Source organism: Hyla sarda, chromosome 4 (assembly GCF_029499605.1).
Source record: "Hyla sarda isolate aHylSar1 chromosome 4, aHylSar1.hap1, whole genome shotgun sequence".
In the NCBI taxonomy this organism is placed as follows: domain Eukaryota; kingdom Metazoa; phylum Chordata; class Amphibia; order Anura; family Hylidae; genus Hyla; species Hyla sarda.
This window is the reverse complement of record NC_079192.1, coordinates 268,411,952-268,429,963: the sequence shown is the minus strand read 5'-3', so window position 1 is coordinate 268,429,963 and position 18,012 is coordinate 268,411,952. Positions and strand designations below refer to the sequence as shown.

Sequence of the window (18,012 nt, the reverse complement as noted above, 5' to 3'; positions counted from 1 at the left end):
TGTCCTCCTCAATGCGTTGAAGCCAGTCTGATAAGACCTGTCAACAACATTCTCATGTTAATAGATCTGAGGCAAGAATGAAAATATAGATATCCAAAGGTCAAAACCACAGTCAGGCCCTAATATCTAGATACTTGTGATTTCTATATAATTTTTTAACCAGGGGTGAAGTCCTGAAAAAAAAAAGCGTGGGAACTCTTCCACATAAGGGCCTATAGGACTCCTGTTAATGGGAACAGAGTTCCTGCTGTGGAAAAAGTGCAGGAACTTAGTTCCCACACTTTTTTGCAGGGCTTGAGCCCTGGATTTAAAGGGGTATTCCAGGAATGTTTTTTATTTGACTATGCTACAGGGGCTGTAAAGTTAATGTAGTTCATAATATAGTGTCTGTACCTGTGTGTGATGGTTTTCTCACAATTCTTATGTGATTTTCACCCCAATATTTATTTTTAACAGCATACAAAATGACTGTTGTCTCAGATTTTTCCCAGGTTGCAATGCGGCCGAGACCTGTTTCACTAGTCAGCTGATGACAGGGAGCCTGTCTGCTTCAATGGGTGGAGGGATCGCTTGGTAGGAGAGAGATCAATCTGCAACTAATGCAACAGCTGTAGGCACCCTGATTGAAAACCACAGGTCTTTAGAATGGATGTAGCTCATTTATGTTTCAATGGGTGCGGTGGCTGATGTGTGGGAGGGAGGAAAATGTTATTATGGGATTTGTAGGCAAAAAAGAAAACTCAAACAGGAAATAACAGTTTACAAAAAGCTTGCCACAACGTTATGGTAATGTTACAACATAGCCATTTAGCCCCAAGACAAGCACAGATCCTTCCTAAGCATGTCCGTTACTGTCTGGCAGGTACGTACTAAAATCACCTTATGGTGGATAACCCCTTTAACTCTGAAATCTTCTTTTGGAATATTACGTACAGTTTTGGGCCCAAACACAGAGATTAGTTCATGTAAAAAGGATAATGAATAGGATTGGAAAATAAATAGATTTTTTTTGCATCAAATTGATACATAATAATTCTGTTGTCTTTGTGGATCAGAGGATTTTCAGGATCAACTGCAATCACACACTGGGTTATGCCAAATCCTTAAATCTCATACAAACTCTTAAATGAATCTATGCTTTCAGCCATTTCCACATACTAAAAGGCACAAAGTACCTTATGATCCACTACAAGACTGGACTAGCATGACAAATATCTGATTATACAATATTATTTGGGACGGAAGTTATAATAGAGGGCAGTAATGGTAGAGCACTTATGACAGAGAATGAGTCACAAAATATCTACAAGAATCAATAGAAAACATGAACCAATTCAAGTAAATAAAATAAAACAGCGCAATACAAGGCATATGGTACAACCCACTCAAAGCAAACTGTCATAATAACCTAATATTAATATTATCAAACAACCAGATAAATATAAATCTACGCATACTAATGAATCCAGACTTGTCAAAAATGTTAATGAATTATCTTAGCTTGACTGATGCTTTCAAAGTCTGTAAAAGGGATGAATGTAAATGTAACATGGCAATAAACTAAGGGATATACAGAATGGCTGATTTATATGGCAGCAGTTTATACCTTAATATGTATATGTCTCCCGTATGTTTAGCATTTATTTACACTGTGTATCCTTTGTTTTTAGTGCAGTGTTTTCCAACCACTGTGTCTTTGCTGTTGCATACCTACAACTCCCAGTATGCCTGGACAGCCGTTGACTGCTGGGAGTTGTAGTTTTGCAACATCTAGAAGAATCTGGTTGAAAAATACTGATTTATCGTAGGGTCACACACATACAGAGCGCATTTGATGCTGTGAGAAATCGGGGTACAAAAGCTACAAGTACTCCTCTGGACAGAAAGGTCCAAAGGCTAGTGTTTCTTTTCCCCTTTTCCCCTTAGCCTTCCCCACCTCTTGTATGCTAGCAAAGAAATACCTTTTGAAAAGGGGAATCCTATTCATTTTCTTGACCCCTGTAGAGAAGGGGATGGGGCAAGGGGTCCTTATAGAAACTACTTGTTCTGCCTTTATGACATGTATGGCTTTAGTAGGGCTTGCAGCAATCTACTAAAATATAATCCCTCTTAAGGTTCCCAATTATAATACTGGTCTCTTATGGGGCAGATATGCTTTGGGGCCTCCTTAGGAAACAGGGCCCCGGTTCGACTGCTACTTCTTCTTCATCTCCTATAGCCACACCCTTGTTTCTGTCCCATGTAACAAAACCTGGCAACATAATAGGACAAATGTAATCTATAGAGCCTTCTCTCTTTCATGTACACCACTGTCTGCAATATAGTCGTTTTATTATAGTTTTCATGCTATTGAGAAAATGGAAGGGAATAATGTATGTTTTACTTGGTGTAAAAAAACTAAAAAGTAGCTTTTTTTTGCGGTCCACTTTTTTGTGCAAAACTTTAAACTTTTTGCTTGCTTTACACCAAGCCCACCCCTTTTTAAAAGTGGTCGGAGCTCCACAGCAAAAGGGGTGGGGCTACCACATTTACTATAATTTACATCAGTGACTGAAGTAAATTGTAGTGGAAATCTACACCAGCTCAAAGGTCCTGTACATTTCTAAGACTGCTGCAAATTTCTAAGGTGCCTCTTATTAAATCCAGCGGTGCTGGCAGGAGTCGGATTTTACATAAAGGCAGCATATAAAATGTCAGTTTTAGTATATCCTACCCCGCGTCCCCCTCCCGTGAATATTCTCTAGTATACAGAAGGTACCAGGATTTCTTAAGACCAATAAGTGAATACATTATCAATATACTGTGTTGTTAGGTCTCTGAATATGCTTAAACGTTTGCCCAGCAACAAGCGCTACAGCCAGTGGGTGACTACGAATCGAATCTCTTTTTCCTTAGGAGAGGACAGTTACATTTGCTTGTCAGATGAAGGACTGAGGGAGTGTATTGATCTTGTGTACTACAATTTTTTCCCAGTTCCATTTAAATACATCTTGTAGCTCCGTTAATAAATTGGACTGTAAGCTTTAAATTTCAAAACATCTTGTAATGTAGAATTCTTTCTCTGAATAATGCATTGCTTATACAATTATAAATCCCCACAGTGATTCTAGAACTGCCAACAAAACATACTTGTGTCAGATCACTACATATATGGATCTCTATGGACGGTTCTCGAGAAGAGCTGTGACATCTGAGTCATCCTGAGCTATTACGGGCTTCCCCAGAATACCATAGCTCGGTGGATTCTATATATAGCCTTCCATTTACCTAGGGAATTGTGTCAACTTTGTGGCTAAAATTCATAGATATGTTATACAGATTTTACAGCTGTATGTAGGTTACTTCCCTTTTCAGAATGCATGCCGCAACCGTGATAAACAAAATATATGGCTATGGTTTTGACAATCAATAATGTAGCATGTAATCTAATTTCTATTCTGTAATATATGTTTTAACATAATAAATCAAGATGTTAGAATATATACACAAAGATTTATTTCCATTCATGAATACCATTGAATTACATGTATTACTACATATTAAATATCAATGTACTAAGCCTGGACTGGAAAATACAAATTAGGATTCATTGCTCTATAGAAATGTTTTTTTTTTTTTTTTTTATATCAACAACACAGAAATATAGAGATAATGATGAATGCCAGAAACATAAGGAAGAATAACCTTTGTTGAGCAGCAAATTTTTGGAAATGCAATAATATATTTAGAATGTTTCCATAGCAACCAAGAGTCAATCCAATAGAGTTTTATATATATATATATATATATATATATATATATATATATATATATATATAGTTAGATAGATAGATAGTGTTGATTAAGCTCTATAGATAAATCATTGACATTGTCTATATTTCATATATGAAGATAAACTGCAAGACATGCAAATGTACAGTTAATAGAAATGTCAGAGCGACAATTACTTCCTGCCCTCAGATCACTTTCATTCTGTACCGGATTACAATGTCAGATTGACTGAAAAATACAAAAAAAAAAAAAAAGGAAAGGGAGTAAAAGCTTAACACTGTCAATGGTTATGTAAGCTTCAAAACAGATTTCCTTTTACTGTCACAACGAATGAGAGTCTCTGCAGATACTATACTAAACTGATCATGGATCCAAATATCTTCAGTAATTCTATTAAAAGCCACAGTGAAGGCTTGCCCAGACTTAATGGAGACATACAGAAGAGATAAAGAGAGAAAAAAATCTAATAATCTCCCCCATGTTACAAATAATGTTATTAGTTGGATGAGGTACACCATGCCACACTCTTAGCAGTAACATTTCTAACATTTATATTTATGTATTACATTGGTCTTACAAGATAAATATTCTTATTGAAGAAGTATTCTTTTAGATGTTACTCTTATTTATTTCTTATTTTTCCCCTATTGTGATTGAAGGTCAGTTTCTCATATAGAACTCCAAATAACTCAGGCTGGGCTCACACAGCCACAGCTTGAAGGGGGCATTCAAAGATAGGATTCATATAGATTCTAATGGATTTGTATTTATGTCTACATGCAGAGTGCTGTGTGCCAAAAGTATACAATCTATTGCAAGCTCTTTCCAACAGGAGGGCTACCACAAACACTCCAAACCAAAAGTCTCTGCAATGGTTGCCAAAGCTTAGGAAAAGCCCATCCTCATGACTTCTATTGGCTCTGCCATCCTAGTGGTTTGGACATCTGACTAGAATGATAAAAGTCCTTTATAATGTCTAGCTAAAGGAGGCAGGAGAATAGAGGTGAATGCACTCTAAAGTATAATATATGAATTATGTAAAATGTGCCAACGCTCAGTGGGCACCCCCCCCCCCCCAGGAAGTACTGACACCCTAGGGTTAGCACTTCTGGAATTCATGGGCTTTCAAACTACTCAACCAGCATTGGCCCAAGGTCACCACCAAGAAATTTTATGGCCAAGCTGCGTACACCCAATGTTCTACCTCTGCGTGTTTAGATGTGAACATCCATAACCAGTGGTATCAAACCACAGCCACAGATCCAAACACATACATCTTTCCCTACTTGATGAATATCTTATTAATCAATATGTTTTGTTCACTACAAAAGCTCAGAAGGGATTAAGTGTAAATGGTTCTCCATGAAGAGACCCAGAGGTGTAGGGATTGTTATGTTCAGACAATGCTCAATGGGAAATATCCAAATGATCTCTCCTGCTGATGGAAGAAATCTATCTCATACAAGTCAGACCAGAGTGTCCTCCAAAGGAGAGCTACTGTAATGTATATATTTTTTTTCTACGGAGCATTTTCTATGAAAATATGTATCCATAAATAACAGGGTCTCTTGAATGAAAATGAGTACCCCTTCTTGAGCTGTGTCTCAGGCATCTCTCTAGCCAACCAGAACCCTACTCTCTACTAAAGGGCAAGAACCCCAAAACAGCTGTCTAAAGAGGATGACTCTTCATTGTGAAGGAGTTTGGTTTGGTGACATATGAGATAGCTTTCTGCTTCTGGTGGAGAATCAAGTATAGTAACTAAAGAAAGAGCCACATAAAGTGTACACACACATTGTCATTGGAAATTTTGTGTGGCTGTAAATGCCCTGTGACATTTCTACTGACCTTTATTATGAATGCAATCCTATTGCAAATGTTATAATTTAACACATTTCAGTGTGTGGCAGTTGTCTATCATTAGCTTATGTTCAATCTGTAACAAAACCAAAAACAATTACCTCCCCCCACCCCCCAAGAACCTATAGCAATTCTGTTACGAAAGGCAAAAAATAAAACCTAAAAAAACCAGCAGTTTACTCCACACTTATAAACCTTATAATGTATTATTGCATAAGAAAATCAGTTCAGAAAAAATGGTGATACTGAAATTCTAACAAGAGACCATGAGTATACTGGGTAGTATGCTGTGTTCATGCTTACTATGTGTCAATTCAAATGTTATGCAATCCTAGAGTATAAATAACCAATTTCTAATATTATCAAGATCTAAGATGTGATTGAGAATGTACATGTATTAGTTAGAACTGTTGACATTACATGCATTTTTAGGCTGGATCATCTTATTGTATTCATTGTTATCGTAGTCATACTACTACTTATACAACAACATGTAAAGTCCTTGAAGTAGATGGAGGATATGGAGTGTAATGATGGACAATCACTTGCTGACCCCAATATATTACAAGGTATAAAGACGTTAGTGATTAGGAAAGCCGGATCCTATCAGTCTAATTCACACTATGGACAAACATGTCTCTGTATTATTGTTATTTATCACCTATATAAACGTGCATATAACCACAGCTGCTCCTACAAAGCAGATCATCATCTTATATATGATAAACTGTGACATAGTGATGGCTTATGCAGTATCACTGATAGCATAGGAGATGGTATGGCGGCTGTAAGAAGAGCTCAGTGTATGTTTACTACAGGCTATAGGCATTTGCTGTGACTGTGTTTGCATGGTGCAGATGGGTCACATGGATGGGAATGCTGTAGTAGCTGTCCATAGTGCTGAACCTCGCTCTCGGCCATAGTACATACAGCTGGATCCTGTTCACCCGGAGGGATAATACACAGGATCACATAAGATACATCTGATGCATACGCTGACTGTCTTCTTATTGACTCTCACATACACTATTTCAGAACAGCAGGCTCTTATAATAAGTGATCATATCTCTGCTATAAGATTCTTGGCTCTGCTGTTCCCATCACTACCCTACTTCATGGCTCTGTAGGAAGAAGCTGTGCACCTTACCGGCAGCTGTGAAGAGTAAGAGGCAGATAACAGGGAAATAGCAGCTCCTGTGCATGGTAACACTGACCGCAACCTTCATTGCAGCATTTTCCAGGAGAGATTTTGGTGTTGTTCAGTAGGTATAGGGATGTAGAGTCCCTGCTTGGCACTGGTCACTGGCCAGCAGTATAACTCAATAGTTGAGAATACACTCTGTACTATATTACTGTGCTTTGTGGAAGCGGAACCAGAGGCCCAAACACATTAGTAAGAGAATCCACAGCACGTATAAAACAGTCAACAGTTAGTATTTGCTGCTTAAACAACCTCAAAGGGAATCTTATTAGTAGAAACTAAAGACAAAATAATCCAAATTGATAATTCCGAGATGTCGATCAGGAACGGACCTTCATCAAGGTGTCTGCAAAAAACAAACAAACAAGTGTGTCAAATATATGAACAGAGACGTATGTTAAGAGGCCAAAGACAATAACTAAAATGGCAATAACAAAACAATATCAGCATTGTAGTCATCATCACAATAATAATAAACATTCTCCTCCTCACCATCTTCATTGTTATCAATGTTATTGCTGTGGTGATGGCAGGCATTCAAGTGGAAAGGCACAGTATGGGGCCCTATGGGATGAAGCCTACATACGTCACAGCAGCATCCTTAGCATACCCTCTGATGAGTGGGTACATACCCTGATGGGTGGGTGACCACATATGAAGCCGATAAAGCACATCATGTTGCATGAATACAAGTGAGCCTAAGTCCCATGTGGATAGATCAGTATATTACAAATGAGGGACCAGAAGTGGAGCAAAGTGAGCAATAAAATGGCAACTCAGAAAGGGAAAAAACACTATAGAAAATAATATCGAGAAAAAAAGGGCATCAAATCAACAGACTACGCATCTGTAATAGGTTGCATGAGTGTAAGAGAACTAAAGATATGAGATATAAATGGTAGGATGTATGTATGAAAAAAACTGCAGTAGAGCAAAGAAGAGCCTGTGGGAGACAGAGTGGAGCCATAGATGAGCATGAGGGGCTAGAAAGGAAGGAAAAAGATGTAGGCAGTATATGGAGGGTAGATACCTGTGTATAAGTAAGCTATCCGCAGGTTGAAGGCTGTGTGATGCAGCCTGCTGCCTTCTGTGGTCGCATAGAGAGTGATGTGTGCAGGCTGGAAGGAGTTAATATGGAGAGGGCAGGCCAGATGATGTCTGTGCAGAGCAGCGTCTGCTAGGAGAGAATGCCCTGATAGAAATAGGCAGGGAGGAGCGAAGCCTGGGCTGGAGCATCACTATGTAATGTGAGAGAACAGAGCTGGTGTATACAAAGCTGGAGATGCCTAATGTAAAAATAGAGGGCATGAATGTCCGTGTAAGGCGGAATTTCCCGAATGGAGTGCCTCCGGCTGTTGCAAAGCTACAACTCCCCTCATGCCTGAACAGCCTTTAGCTTTCCGGGCATGCTTGGAGTTGTAGTTTTGCAACAGCTGGAGGCACCCTGGTTGGGAAGCACTGGTGTAAGGAGAAGATGTGTATAAAGGATGTGGGAAGAGGTATGTAAAGGTCAGCTGTAGGGGATGAGATGATGTGCCATGTTCTGTTATGAGACATGTGAGCAAAGGTTCATTGGGTGCAATAGGTCCAATAGTACTGGACATGTATGATGTGAATAAAACTTCAACAGAACCGCTGAATGTCCAGGGTTTGTAATGAGTGAATCCAATGTGATTCCTTTTCTTTTAACAGTTGTATATTCATTAAAGTAAAGCATGATGGCACAAAGGATGTGTATGGTGGAGTAGTAATGTGCTGGAATGGGTAACATGGGCCTTTGGCAGTGCATGGTAGATTTATGCTCCGAGATGTGATCTTAGATACACTGGGTAGTACTACCAACATATCTGAGAACACATGGCATTAAGGAAACCACACATGTAGAAATGTTTAATGTAGAACTTTTTCTCTGACCTGGGGTGTGTTATGTAATCACTTTTAGTAATGTTGAAACATGGGTGGCAGTGGAGACCAAGGTAAGTACCCATACATTTGGGTTGTAGACAGGTCTCAAGTCCTGCAGGAACGCATAGGAACACTGTTCCCATTAGCAGGAGTCCTGCAGGACCAGCCCTTGAATGGTAATGTTGGGTGAGTTCCCACCTTTTTTTCCCCAGGACTTGACCCTGGTTGTAGGGCATGTTGTATAGATTGCTTGTGCAGTGATCCAATGTCTGTCTCTTGTTAAAGGGGTACTCCACCACTCACATCTTATCCCCAATCCAAAGGATAGAGGAAAAGATGTTAGATCTCTGGGCCTGCATGACCAGAATGACAGGGGTGCTGGGGACCCCTGTGATCTAACATCTTGTGGTGAGTCATGGGGTGTGAGGTGAGGTGTAAGGGGCAGATGGTATTAACCCCTTTGTGTTCATGACACCAGGGCGTGGTTTTCCTATACAACCACCCAAAGGTAGTATCGCTATTCCTAGGTCAGGCTGGGGCAATAAAGAGTCCAAGGCTAGGTTAAGGGTAACAATAGCTTTTACTGGGGTTAGACAGGTGGTACAGTCTATGCAGTTCAGCCAGTATCCCAGAGAGGTGGCCAGTGGCACAGAGAGACCTCGCAGGCTTGCTGAGACTTGCAGTAGGTAGACTGACTATAATTCAGGCCACGATGACTAGACAGTAGACTTGACTTGACTGACATGATGACTATTAGATGACTTTAGCTTACTTGCAATTGACAGGTGGCTGCAGAATTTAGGCTTGAGGCCTCCAATGGCTGGACACAGGCACTGGGACAGATAATTGGACTTGAAGTCAGCAGGAAATGAAGAGTGATGAAAGAGAGAGATTGCAGCTCCTCCCTTCCTTATAAAGGGGGGCTGTGGAAGGAGCCCATAGGTTACGAGTGAGGTCACCTGGTCACTGGTATTCTCTGGGTAACAAAACAATCATATGACTTAAACATGTGACATAACCATGTGACTAACAATATAGGTCCTTTACTCTTCCATGTGAAAACTTATACACACGGGGGAGATGCTGTAATGCAGCCCCGGGGACATACTGTATAGGGACTCAACCTGATGGGACTGTAGGACCAGATTCCCGTACTGTACTGAGACACCACAATCTTATCCTTTATCCTTTGAATAGGGGATGAGATGCGTGCAGTGGAGTATCTCTTTAACCCCTTAAGGACTCAGCCCATTTTGGCCTTAAGGACTCAGACAATTAAATTTTAACGTTTTCATTTTTTCCTCCTCGCCTTCTAAAAATCATAACTCTTTTATATTTTCATCCACAGACTAGTATGAGGACTTGTTTTTTGCGAGACCAGTTGTCCTTTGTAATGACATAACTCATTATATCATTAAATGTATGGCGCAACCAAAAAACACTATTTTTGTGGGGAAATTAAAAAGAAAAACGCAATTTTGTTAATTTTGGAAGGTTTCGTTTTCACGCCGTACAATTTACGGTAAAAATGACATGTGTTCTTTATTCTGAGGGTCAATACGAATAAAATGATACCCATACCCATACTTTTCTATTATTGTTGCGCTTAAAAAAAATCACAAACTTTTTAACCAAATTAGTACGTTTATAATCCCTTTATTTTGATGACCTCTAACTTTTTTATTTTTCTTTATAAGCGGCGGTATGGGGGCTCATTTTTTGCGAGATGATCTGTACTTTTTTTTGATACCACATTTGCATATAAAAAACTTTTAATACATTATTTTTTTTTTTTTATAAAATGTATAAAAAAAAGTAGCAATTTTGGACTTTTTTTTTTACGTTCACACCGTTCCCCGTACGGGATCATTAACATTTTATTTTAATAGTTTGGACATTTATGCATGCGGCGATACAAAATATGTCTATTAAATTTATTTTTTTAAGCTTTTTGGGGGTAAAATAGGAAAAAACGGACGTTTTACTTTTTTATTGGGGGAGGGGATTTTTCACTTTTTTTTTACTTTTACTTTAACATTTTTTTACATTTTTTTTACACTGGAATAGTCCCCGTAGGGGACTATTCATAGCAATACCATGATTGCTAATACTGATCTGTTCTATGTATAGGACATAGAACAGATCAGTGTTATCGGCTATCTTCTGTTCTGGTCTGCTCGATCTCAGACCAGAGCAGAAGATGCCGAGAGCCGGAAGGAGGAAGGTAAGGGGACCTCCGTGCAGCGTTCTGAATGATCGGATCCCCGCAGCAGCGCTGCGGGCGATCCGATCATTCATTGAAATCGTGCACTGCCGCAGATGCCGGGATCTGTATTGATCCCGGCACCTGAGGGGTTAATGGCGGACGCCCGCGAGATCGTGGTCGTCGGCCATTGCCGGCGGGTCCCTGGCTGCGATCAGCAGCCGGGATCAGCCGCGCATGACACGGGCATCGCTCCGATGCCCGCGGTTATGCACAGGACGTAAATGTACGTCCTGGTGCGTTAAGTACCACTGCACCAGGACGTACATTTAAGTCCTGCGTCCTTAAGGGGTTAAAGATCAGAGAAGTAAGGAGTGGCCAGTTGTGTTATGTGAAATGATGAAACTTAGGCATGAATGGATGGTAAGTGTTGGCAAGGCAACTCTTCTCTGCTCAGCAGTTTGATGCATGGAAGCTTGGGTGAAGGTATGAACGTTGTTGAGAAAAATATCATGTTTATGGATTTTTTTGTATTTCCTTATATCTCTATTCTAACGTTTCATTGATAGAGACAAACCTGTCAACCTAGTGTGGCTGTGATTTTGGAGGGATGTCTTGGTGGCAAGTGATAAAATGAAGTAAGCTTTTTCGGTCTGTTCCTTTAAAGTAAAGACCTGTGGATGGTGAGGTCATTAATGACCAGTTGTCACGATGCCGGCTGGCAGGAGGTGGATCCTCTGTGCCAGAGAGGGATGGCGAGGACCGTGCTAGTGGACCGGTTCTAAGACACTACTGGTTTTCACCAGAGCCCGCCGCAAAGCGGGATGGTCTTGCTGCGGCGGTAGTGACCAGGTCGTATCCACTAGCAACGGCACCTCTCTGGCTGCTGAAGATAGGCGAGGTACAAGGGAGTAGGCAGAAGCAAAGTCGGACGTAGCAGAAGGTCGGGGGCAGGCGGCAAGGTTCGTAGTCAGGGGAGATAGCAATAGTTCTGGTACACAGGGTATAAACACACAAAGAACGCTTTCACTGGCACTAAGGCAACAAGATCCGGCAAGGGAGTGCATGGGAGGAGACTAGATATAAGCAGGGAACAGGTGGGAACCAATTAAGCTAATTGGGCCAGGCACCAATCATTGGTGCACTGGCCCTTTAAGTCTCAGGGAGCTGGCGCGCGCGCGCCCTAGAGAGCGGAGCCGCGCGCGCCAGCACATGACCGCAGGAGACGGGAACGGGTAAGTGACCTGGGATGCGACTCGCAAGCGGGCGCGTCCCGCTGTGCGAATCGCATCCCCAACGGCCATGGCAGAGCAGCGCTCCCGGTCAGCGCTGACCGGGGAGCTGCAGGAAGAAGGGCGCCGTGAGCGCTCCGGGGAGGAGCGGGGACCCGGAGCGCTAGGCGTAACAGTACCCCCCCCCTTAGGTCTCCCCTTCTCTTTATCGGGAAACTGCCTCCCCTGGGATGAGGACACCGGGAAAGGATGGGGGGATTCCTCAACGGCAGGCAGAACCGCAGGAGTAGGAATGGGGAGAGAGGGCAGAGGGCGGGACCTGGCACGGGGCAGTGTGACACCAGGACGAGGGCCATGAGGGGACACAGAAGCTTGCCTGATGGAACTGGGAGGGGGGGAGGGGCATTTCCTGTGGCAGGCAGAGTCCTTAATGACCTTAGGGGGACCAGATACAGGAGGAACCACAGAGTTACGGCAAGGGTTACTGGGAACCGGTTTTAGACAGTTCTTGGAACAAGAGGACCCCCAACTCTTGATCTCCCCAGTGGACCAATCCAGGGTTGGGGAATGAAGTTGAAGCCAGGGAAGTCCAAGGAGAATTTCCGAGGTGCAATTGGGGAGGACCAAAAGTTCAATCCTCTCGTGGTGAGATCCGATGCTCATAAGAAGGGGCTCCGTGCGGAAACGTATGGTACAGTCCACCCTGGCTCCGTTGACCGCGGAAATGTGGAGTGGCTTGACAAGACGGGTCACCGGAATCCGGAATTTATTCACAAAGGAGTCCCGAATAAAGTTCCCAGAAGCTCCAGAGTCCAGGCAGGCCACGGCTGAGAGGGGAGAGCTGGCTGAAGTGGAAATCCGAACAGGTACCGTGAGACGTGGAGAAGCCGACTTGGCATCAAGAGACGCCACACCCACGAGAGCTGAGTGCGAGCGTGCGTTTCCCAGACGTGGAGGACGGATTGGGCAATCCACCAGAAAATGTTCAGTACTGGCACAGTACAAACAAAGATTCTCTTCCTTACGGCGATTCCTCTCTTCCAGGGTCAGGCGAGACCGATCCACTTGCATGACCTCCTCGGCGGGAGGCCTAGGCGCAGATTGCAGTGGAGACTGTGGGAGAGGTGTCCAGAGATCTAAGTCCTTTTCCTGGCGGAGCTCTTGATGCCTCTCAGAGAAACGCATGTCAATGCGAGTGGCTAGATGAATGAGTTCATGCAGGTTAGCAGGAGTCTCTCGTGCGGCCAGAACATCCTTAATGTTGCTGGATAGGCCTTTTTTAAAGGTCGCGCAGAGAGCCTCATTATTCCAGGATAGTTCAGAAGCAAGAGTACGGAATTGTATGGCGTACTCGCCAACGGAGGAATTACCCTGGACCAGGTTCAGCAGGGCAGTCTCAGCAGAAGAGGCTCGGGCAGGTTCCTCAAAGACACTTCGAATTTCCGAGAAGAAGGAGTGTACAGAGGCAGTGACAGGGTCATCGCGGTCCCAGAGCGGTGTGGCCCATGACAGGGCTTTTCCAGACAGAAGGCTGACTACGAAAGCCACCTTAGACCTTTCAGTAGGAAACTGATCCGACATCATCTCCAGATGCAGGGAACATTGGGAAAGGAAGCCACGGCAAAACTTAGAGTCCCCATTAAATTTGTCCGGCAAAGACAGGCGGAGGCTAGGAGTGGCCACTCGCTGCGGAAGAGGTGCAGGAGCTGGCGGAGGAGATGGTTGCTGCTGCTGTAGCTGAGACTGAATCTGCTGTAGCTGCGACTGGAGTTGCTGAGTCATGGTGGTCAAGTACGACAGCTGGTGATCTTGTTGGGCAATCTGTCGGGCTTGCTGGGCGACCAGTGTGGGGAGGTCGGCGACAACAGGCAGAGGAACTTCAGCGGGATCCATGGCCGGATCTACTGTCACGATGCCGGCTGGCAGGAGGTGGATCCTCTGTGCCAGAGAGGGATGGCGAGGACCGTGCTAGTGGACCGGTTCTAAGACACTACTGGTTTTCACCAGAGCCCGCCGCAAAGCGGGATGGTCTTGCTGCGGCGGTAGTGACCAGGTCGTATCCACTAGCAACGGCACCTCTCTGGCTGCTGAAGATAGGCGAGGTACAAGGGAGTAGGCAGAAGCAAAGTCGGACGTAGCAGAAGGTCGGGGGCAGGCGGCAAGGTTCGTAGTCAGGGGAGATAGCAATAGTTCTGGTACACAGGGTATAAACACACAAAGAACGCTTTCACTGGCACTAAGGCAACAAGATCCGGCAAGGGAGTGCATGGGAGGAGACTAGATATAAGCAGGGAACAGGTGGGAACCAATTAAGCTAATTGGGCCAGGCACCAATCATTGGTGCACTGGCCCTTTAAGTCTCAGGGAGCTGGCGCGCGCGCGCCCTAGAGAGCGGAGCCGCGCGCGCCAGCACATGACCGCAGGAGACGGGAACGGGTAAGTGACCTGGGATGCGACTCGCAAGCGGGCGCGTCCCGCTGTGCGAATCGCATCCCCAACGGCCATGGCAGAGCAGCGCTCCCGGTCAGCGCTGACCGGGGAGCTGCAGGAAGAAGGGCGCCGTGAGCGCTCCGGGGAGGAGCGGGGACCCGGAGCGCTAGGCGTAACACCAGTGTAGTCATTAGCTGTGGTATCAGATTGGATGGTGAAGGTAAAGCCAGGCAGACATTGTTAAGGTATTGAAAAAATTCTGTGAGAGCATCATGGGGCCATTCCAAATCCAGAATATCAATGAAAACAGAGCATATATTAAAAACCAGATGTGACTGGTGCTCATTAACGGTGGTTGTACAGTCCACATACAGCTATGGTGTCAGCATAAATCAGATGAGCATACGAGACCCTGCAGCCACTCCTGGCATAGTAAACAGCAATCCAACACACAACTCCAAGATAACATCAGGATCAAGCAAGGCACTGGGACTCTTCAAAGGCTAAAAGGATTTATTACCCATAATGCAATGCGTTTCGCGGAGTTTGCAGAGTTGCCGCAAAACGCGTTGCGTTATGGGTAATAAATACTTTTAGCCTTTGAAGAGTCCCAGCACATTGCTTGATCCTGACATCATCTTGGAGTTGTGTGTTGAAATACAGAATATGTCATCAATAAATCTTTTCCACATTTTCCTGAAACAAGGGATGTGTGTAGACATACAAGTCTTCAAATGCAGACATAAAGGCATTAGCATATGGGGCGGTCACAATAGACCTTATAGTGGTATTGTTTATCTGCAGATAAAACTGGTCCCCAAAAAGGAAATAGTCCTTGGTTAGAATGATTCGGAATGTCTGCAAGTTGTTCCTGTCCGGGGTGATGTAAGTTAAGGTGTCCCTCAGTCGAAAAAAGATCTTCTCAGCAAGGTATTGCTATATCCATTATTAGTGTTGAGCGGCATAGGCCATATTCGAATTCGCGAATATTCGCGAATATATGGACGAATATTCGTCATATATTCGCGAATATTCGCATATTCGTAATAATCTTGTTTTATTTTCGCATATGTGAACATTCGCGTATACGAAAATTAACATATGCGAAAATTAGCATATTCAAAATTAGCATACGCGAAAATTCGCATATGCAAAGTTTCGTCCGGCAGTCTCACACAGTAGTATTAGAGCCTTCTTTACACCACACAAGCTGGAAGCAGAGAGGGATGATCACTGTGATGTGTGCTGTGAAGAAAAAAAAATAAATAAACAAATATTCGTAATTACGAATATATAGCGCTATATTCGCGAAATTCGCGAATTCGCGAATATGCGATATTCGCGAATAATATTCGAATTGCGAATATTCGCGAGCAACACTATCCATTATGACCACACCACTGCTTTGTCTGGATGACATATAGTAATCTTTTAAATGAATCCTTGGTGAGGGACTCAGGGGCTGCTTCTATTCATGTAATATGGTGTACTTAACTTGCTACATATATGGTCATCCACCCTGGGACACTTCTGCCAGGAGACATCTTTTATTAGTGGCCTCTAGTGCTGTCTGCCATCAAAAGGAGTAACCAGAAAAGAAACAGCATATTTCTGGAGAGGGAAGGGGTATATGTATATACATATCAAAATTAACTCAGACAATCAGGCATGAAGAGTGTAGTGTAAAATATAACTTTTACTAGATACTTATTAAAATCATACACAACGACTGTGAGATATACAACGTATGTGACAATTTATACAAGTGAAAGAACCTCAGCAATTTCACAAAAGCGAATTCATGCTCAATTAATAACAAGAGATAATGTTAGGAAACTAGCTGACTGGGAGGGAATAAGGGTACAGGTGAGTAACCTGAACCTTAAATTTCCCTACCTAGTCTTAACCCTTGCTGTTATAAGTGTGGATAGGGAAAAGGGTATGTAAAACCACTCAAATAGGATACAATTAACAAGTGGCAATATTATGTACAGATTCTCATGCTCCATGATCCTACGCGTTTTTCCCATAAATTTAAGATAGGCTTTTCAGGGATGGAGGAGAAATTATGAATATGCTATAAATCATGTGGAATGATAAATTATGCTTGAGGTGAATAAATAAATAAAGAACAATAAATGAAGCAGTCACTGTCGGTCACAGTCAGAGATGGTCATAAGCAGTCATATTAAGATGTATGTGTAGATGGAGCGAGGATATAGCAGTAGTCAGTGACGGTCATAAGCAGTCATATTAAGATGTATGTGTAGATGGAGGAAGGTGATAGCAGTAGCATAGATTTGTCTGTCTCACACAAATATTTGTATAGATATAAAATCAGGCAAAACAATTTATAACTGAATGCACAATTATCTTTGATGAAACACTTGCTTGCCAAATGTGGCATAGAGGGCTTTATCATTGATGGATGAATCAGAGACGCATATAATTGTACATATACAGTGACGTCCTGAAAAGAAATTAGGAGAAAAATACCATTCACCCTACTGTAACTTTTTAATTTGATGCAATGATAATAAAAAGCTGCCATATCATTTACCTTACTGCTCTTGAGGTGGAAAACAACAGTCTGATTGTCTGGAGACAGTGATATAAAACCCCATACTTTGATGGCTGTTTAAAAACAGAAAAAATGCTTAAATGGGTAATTCAGCCCCTTTCCTAAGAAAGACCAACGCTGAATGGTGGTGTTCTTACCTAACTTAGATGCTCAATAATCGAGACTGCAAGATTTGCTGCATATTCTCCTTTAAGATGTGGCCTTCTAGCCCATGGATAATTAGATACAAGATTCTGAAGAGCAGCTAAAAATCAAGAATATAAGGCTATAAGTGTATACTAAACACTAGGCAGCTAAACAAATAGGTAGATAGCTAGGAGATGGTTACAAGGAGAGGGACAACAACGCATAGGGCATACAGTGCATGTGCAAGTGTATAAAACACACAGGTAGCTGGACAAACAAATAGCTGGCAGATGGCTGCAAAGAAAGTGGCAGCAATGCATAGGGTATACAATGCATAAAGCAATTCCCCTGTCGAAAAACATTATAAGGAGTTGCTGGGTTATATGCACAGGTGAGAAAACAATCACGCATTTAAATAGTCATGCATTCAATGGACGTCTTAGTTATCAGATTTCTGTGTCCCAAATCCAAAATCCTGTGTAAGGGATATAAAATACAACAGGGAGACTTAATTCTCAAGGTTCTGTATAGGATAAACAGTAAACTTACCAGTCCAGATGACTCCCTAAAAGGAACGCTGTGACCGGCGCCATTAGCAGACTCCAAGCGTCTGCTCTAAATGACAAAGACCGGAAGCATCCGCAGCCCGCCCTGTGCAGGCACCACCTGAGTGCGTTCCAACAGGTGGAAGAAATGCACACAA

At 42.8% G+C, this 18,012-nt stretch overlaps 1 protein-coding gene across 2 annotated transcripts in view; it reads right to left on the bottom strand.

Annotated features, from left to right (window-relative positions):
- Window positions 1-8,044, bottom strand: part of PTPRR (protein tyrosine phosphatase receptor type R) — a 182,217-nt gene extending 174,173 nt beyond the window's left edge. Inside the window, exons 1-2 of one of the 2 annotated variants that reach the window (XM_056574125.1) lie at window positions 7,863-8,044; window positions 6,779-7,178 (exon numbers count right to left, since the gene is read on the bottom strand). In XM_056574125.1, coding sequence (XP_056430100.1) covers window positions 6,779-6,857 — 79 coding nt within the window. In that variant the 5' untranslated portion in view covers window positions 6,858-7,178; window positions 7,863-8,044. Of the gene's footprint in view, window positions 1-6,778; window positions 7,179-7,324; window positions 7,440-7,862 lie in introns of those variants that run through there. The other variant, XM_056574126.1, reaches the window with a different exon arrangement.
- Between the last annotated feature and the right edge of the window lie 9,968 nt (window positions 8,045-18,012).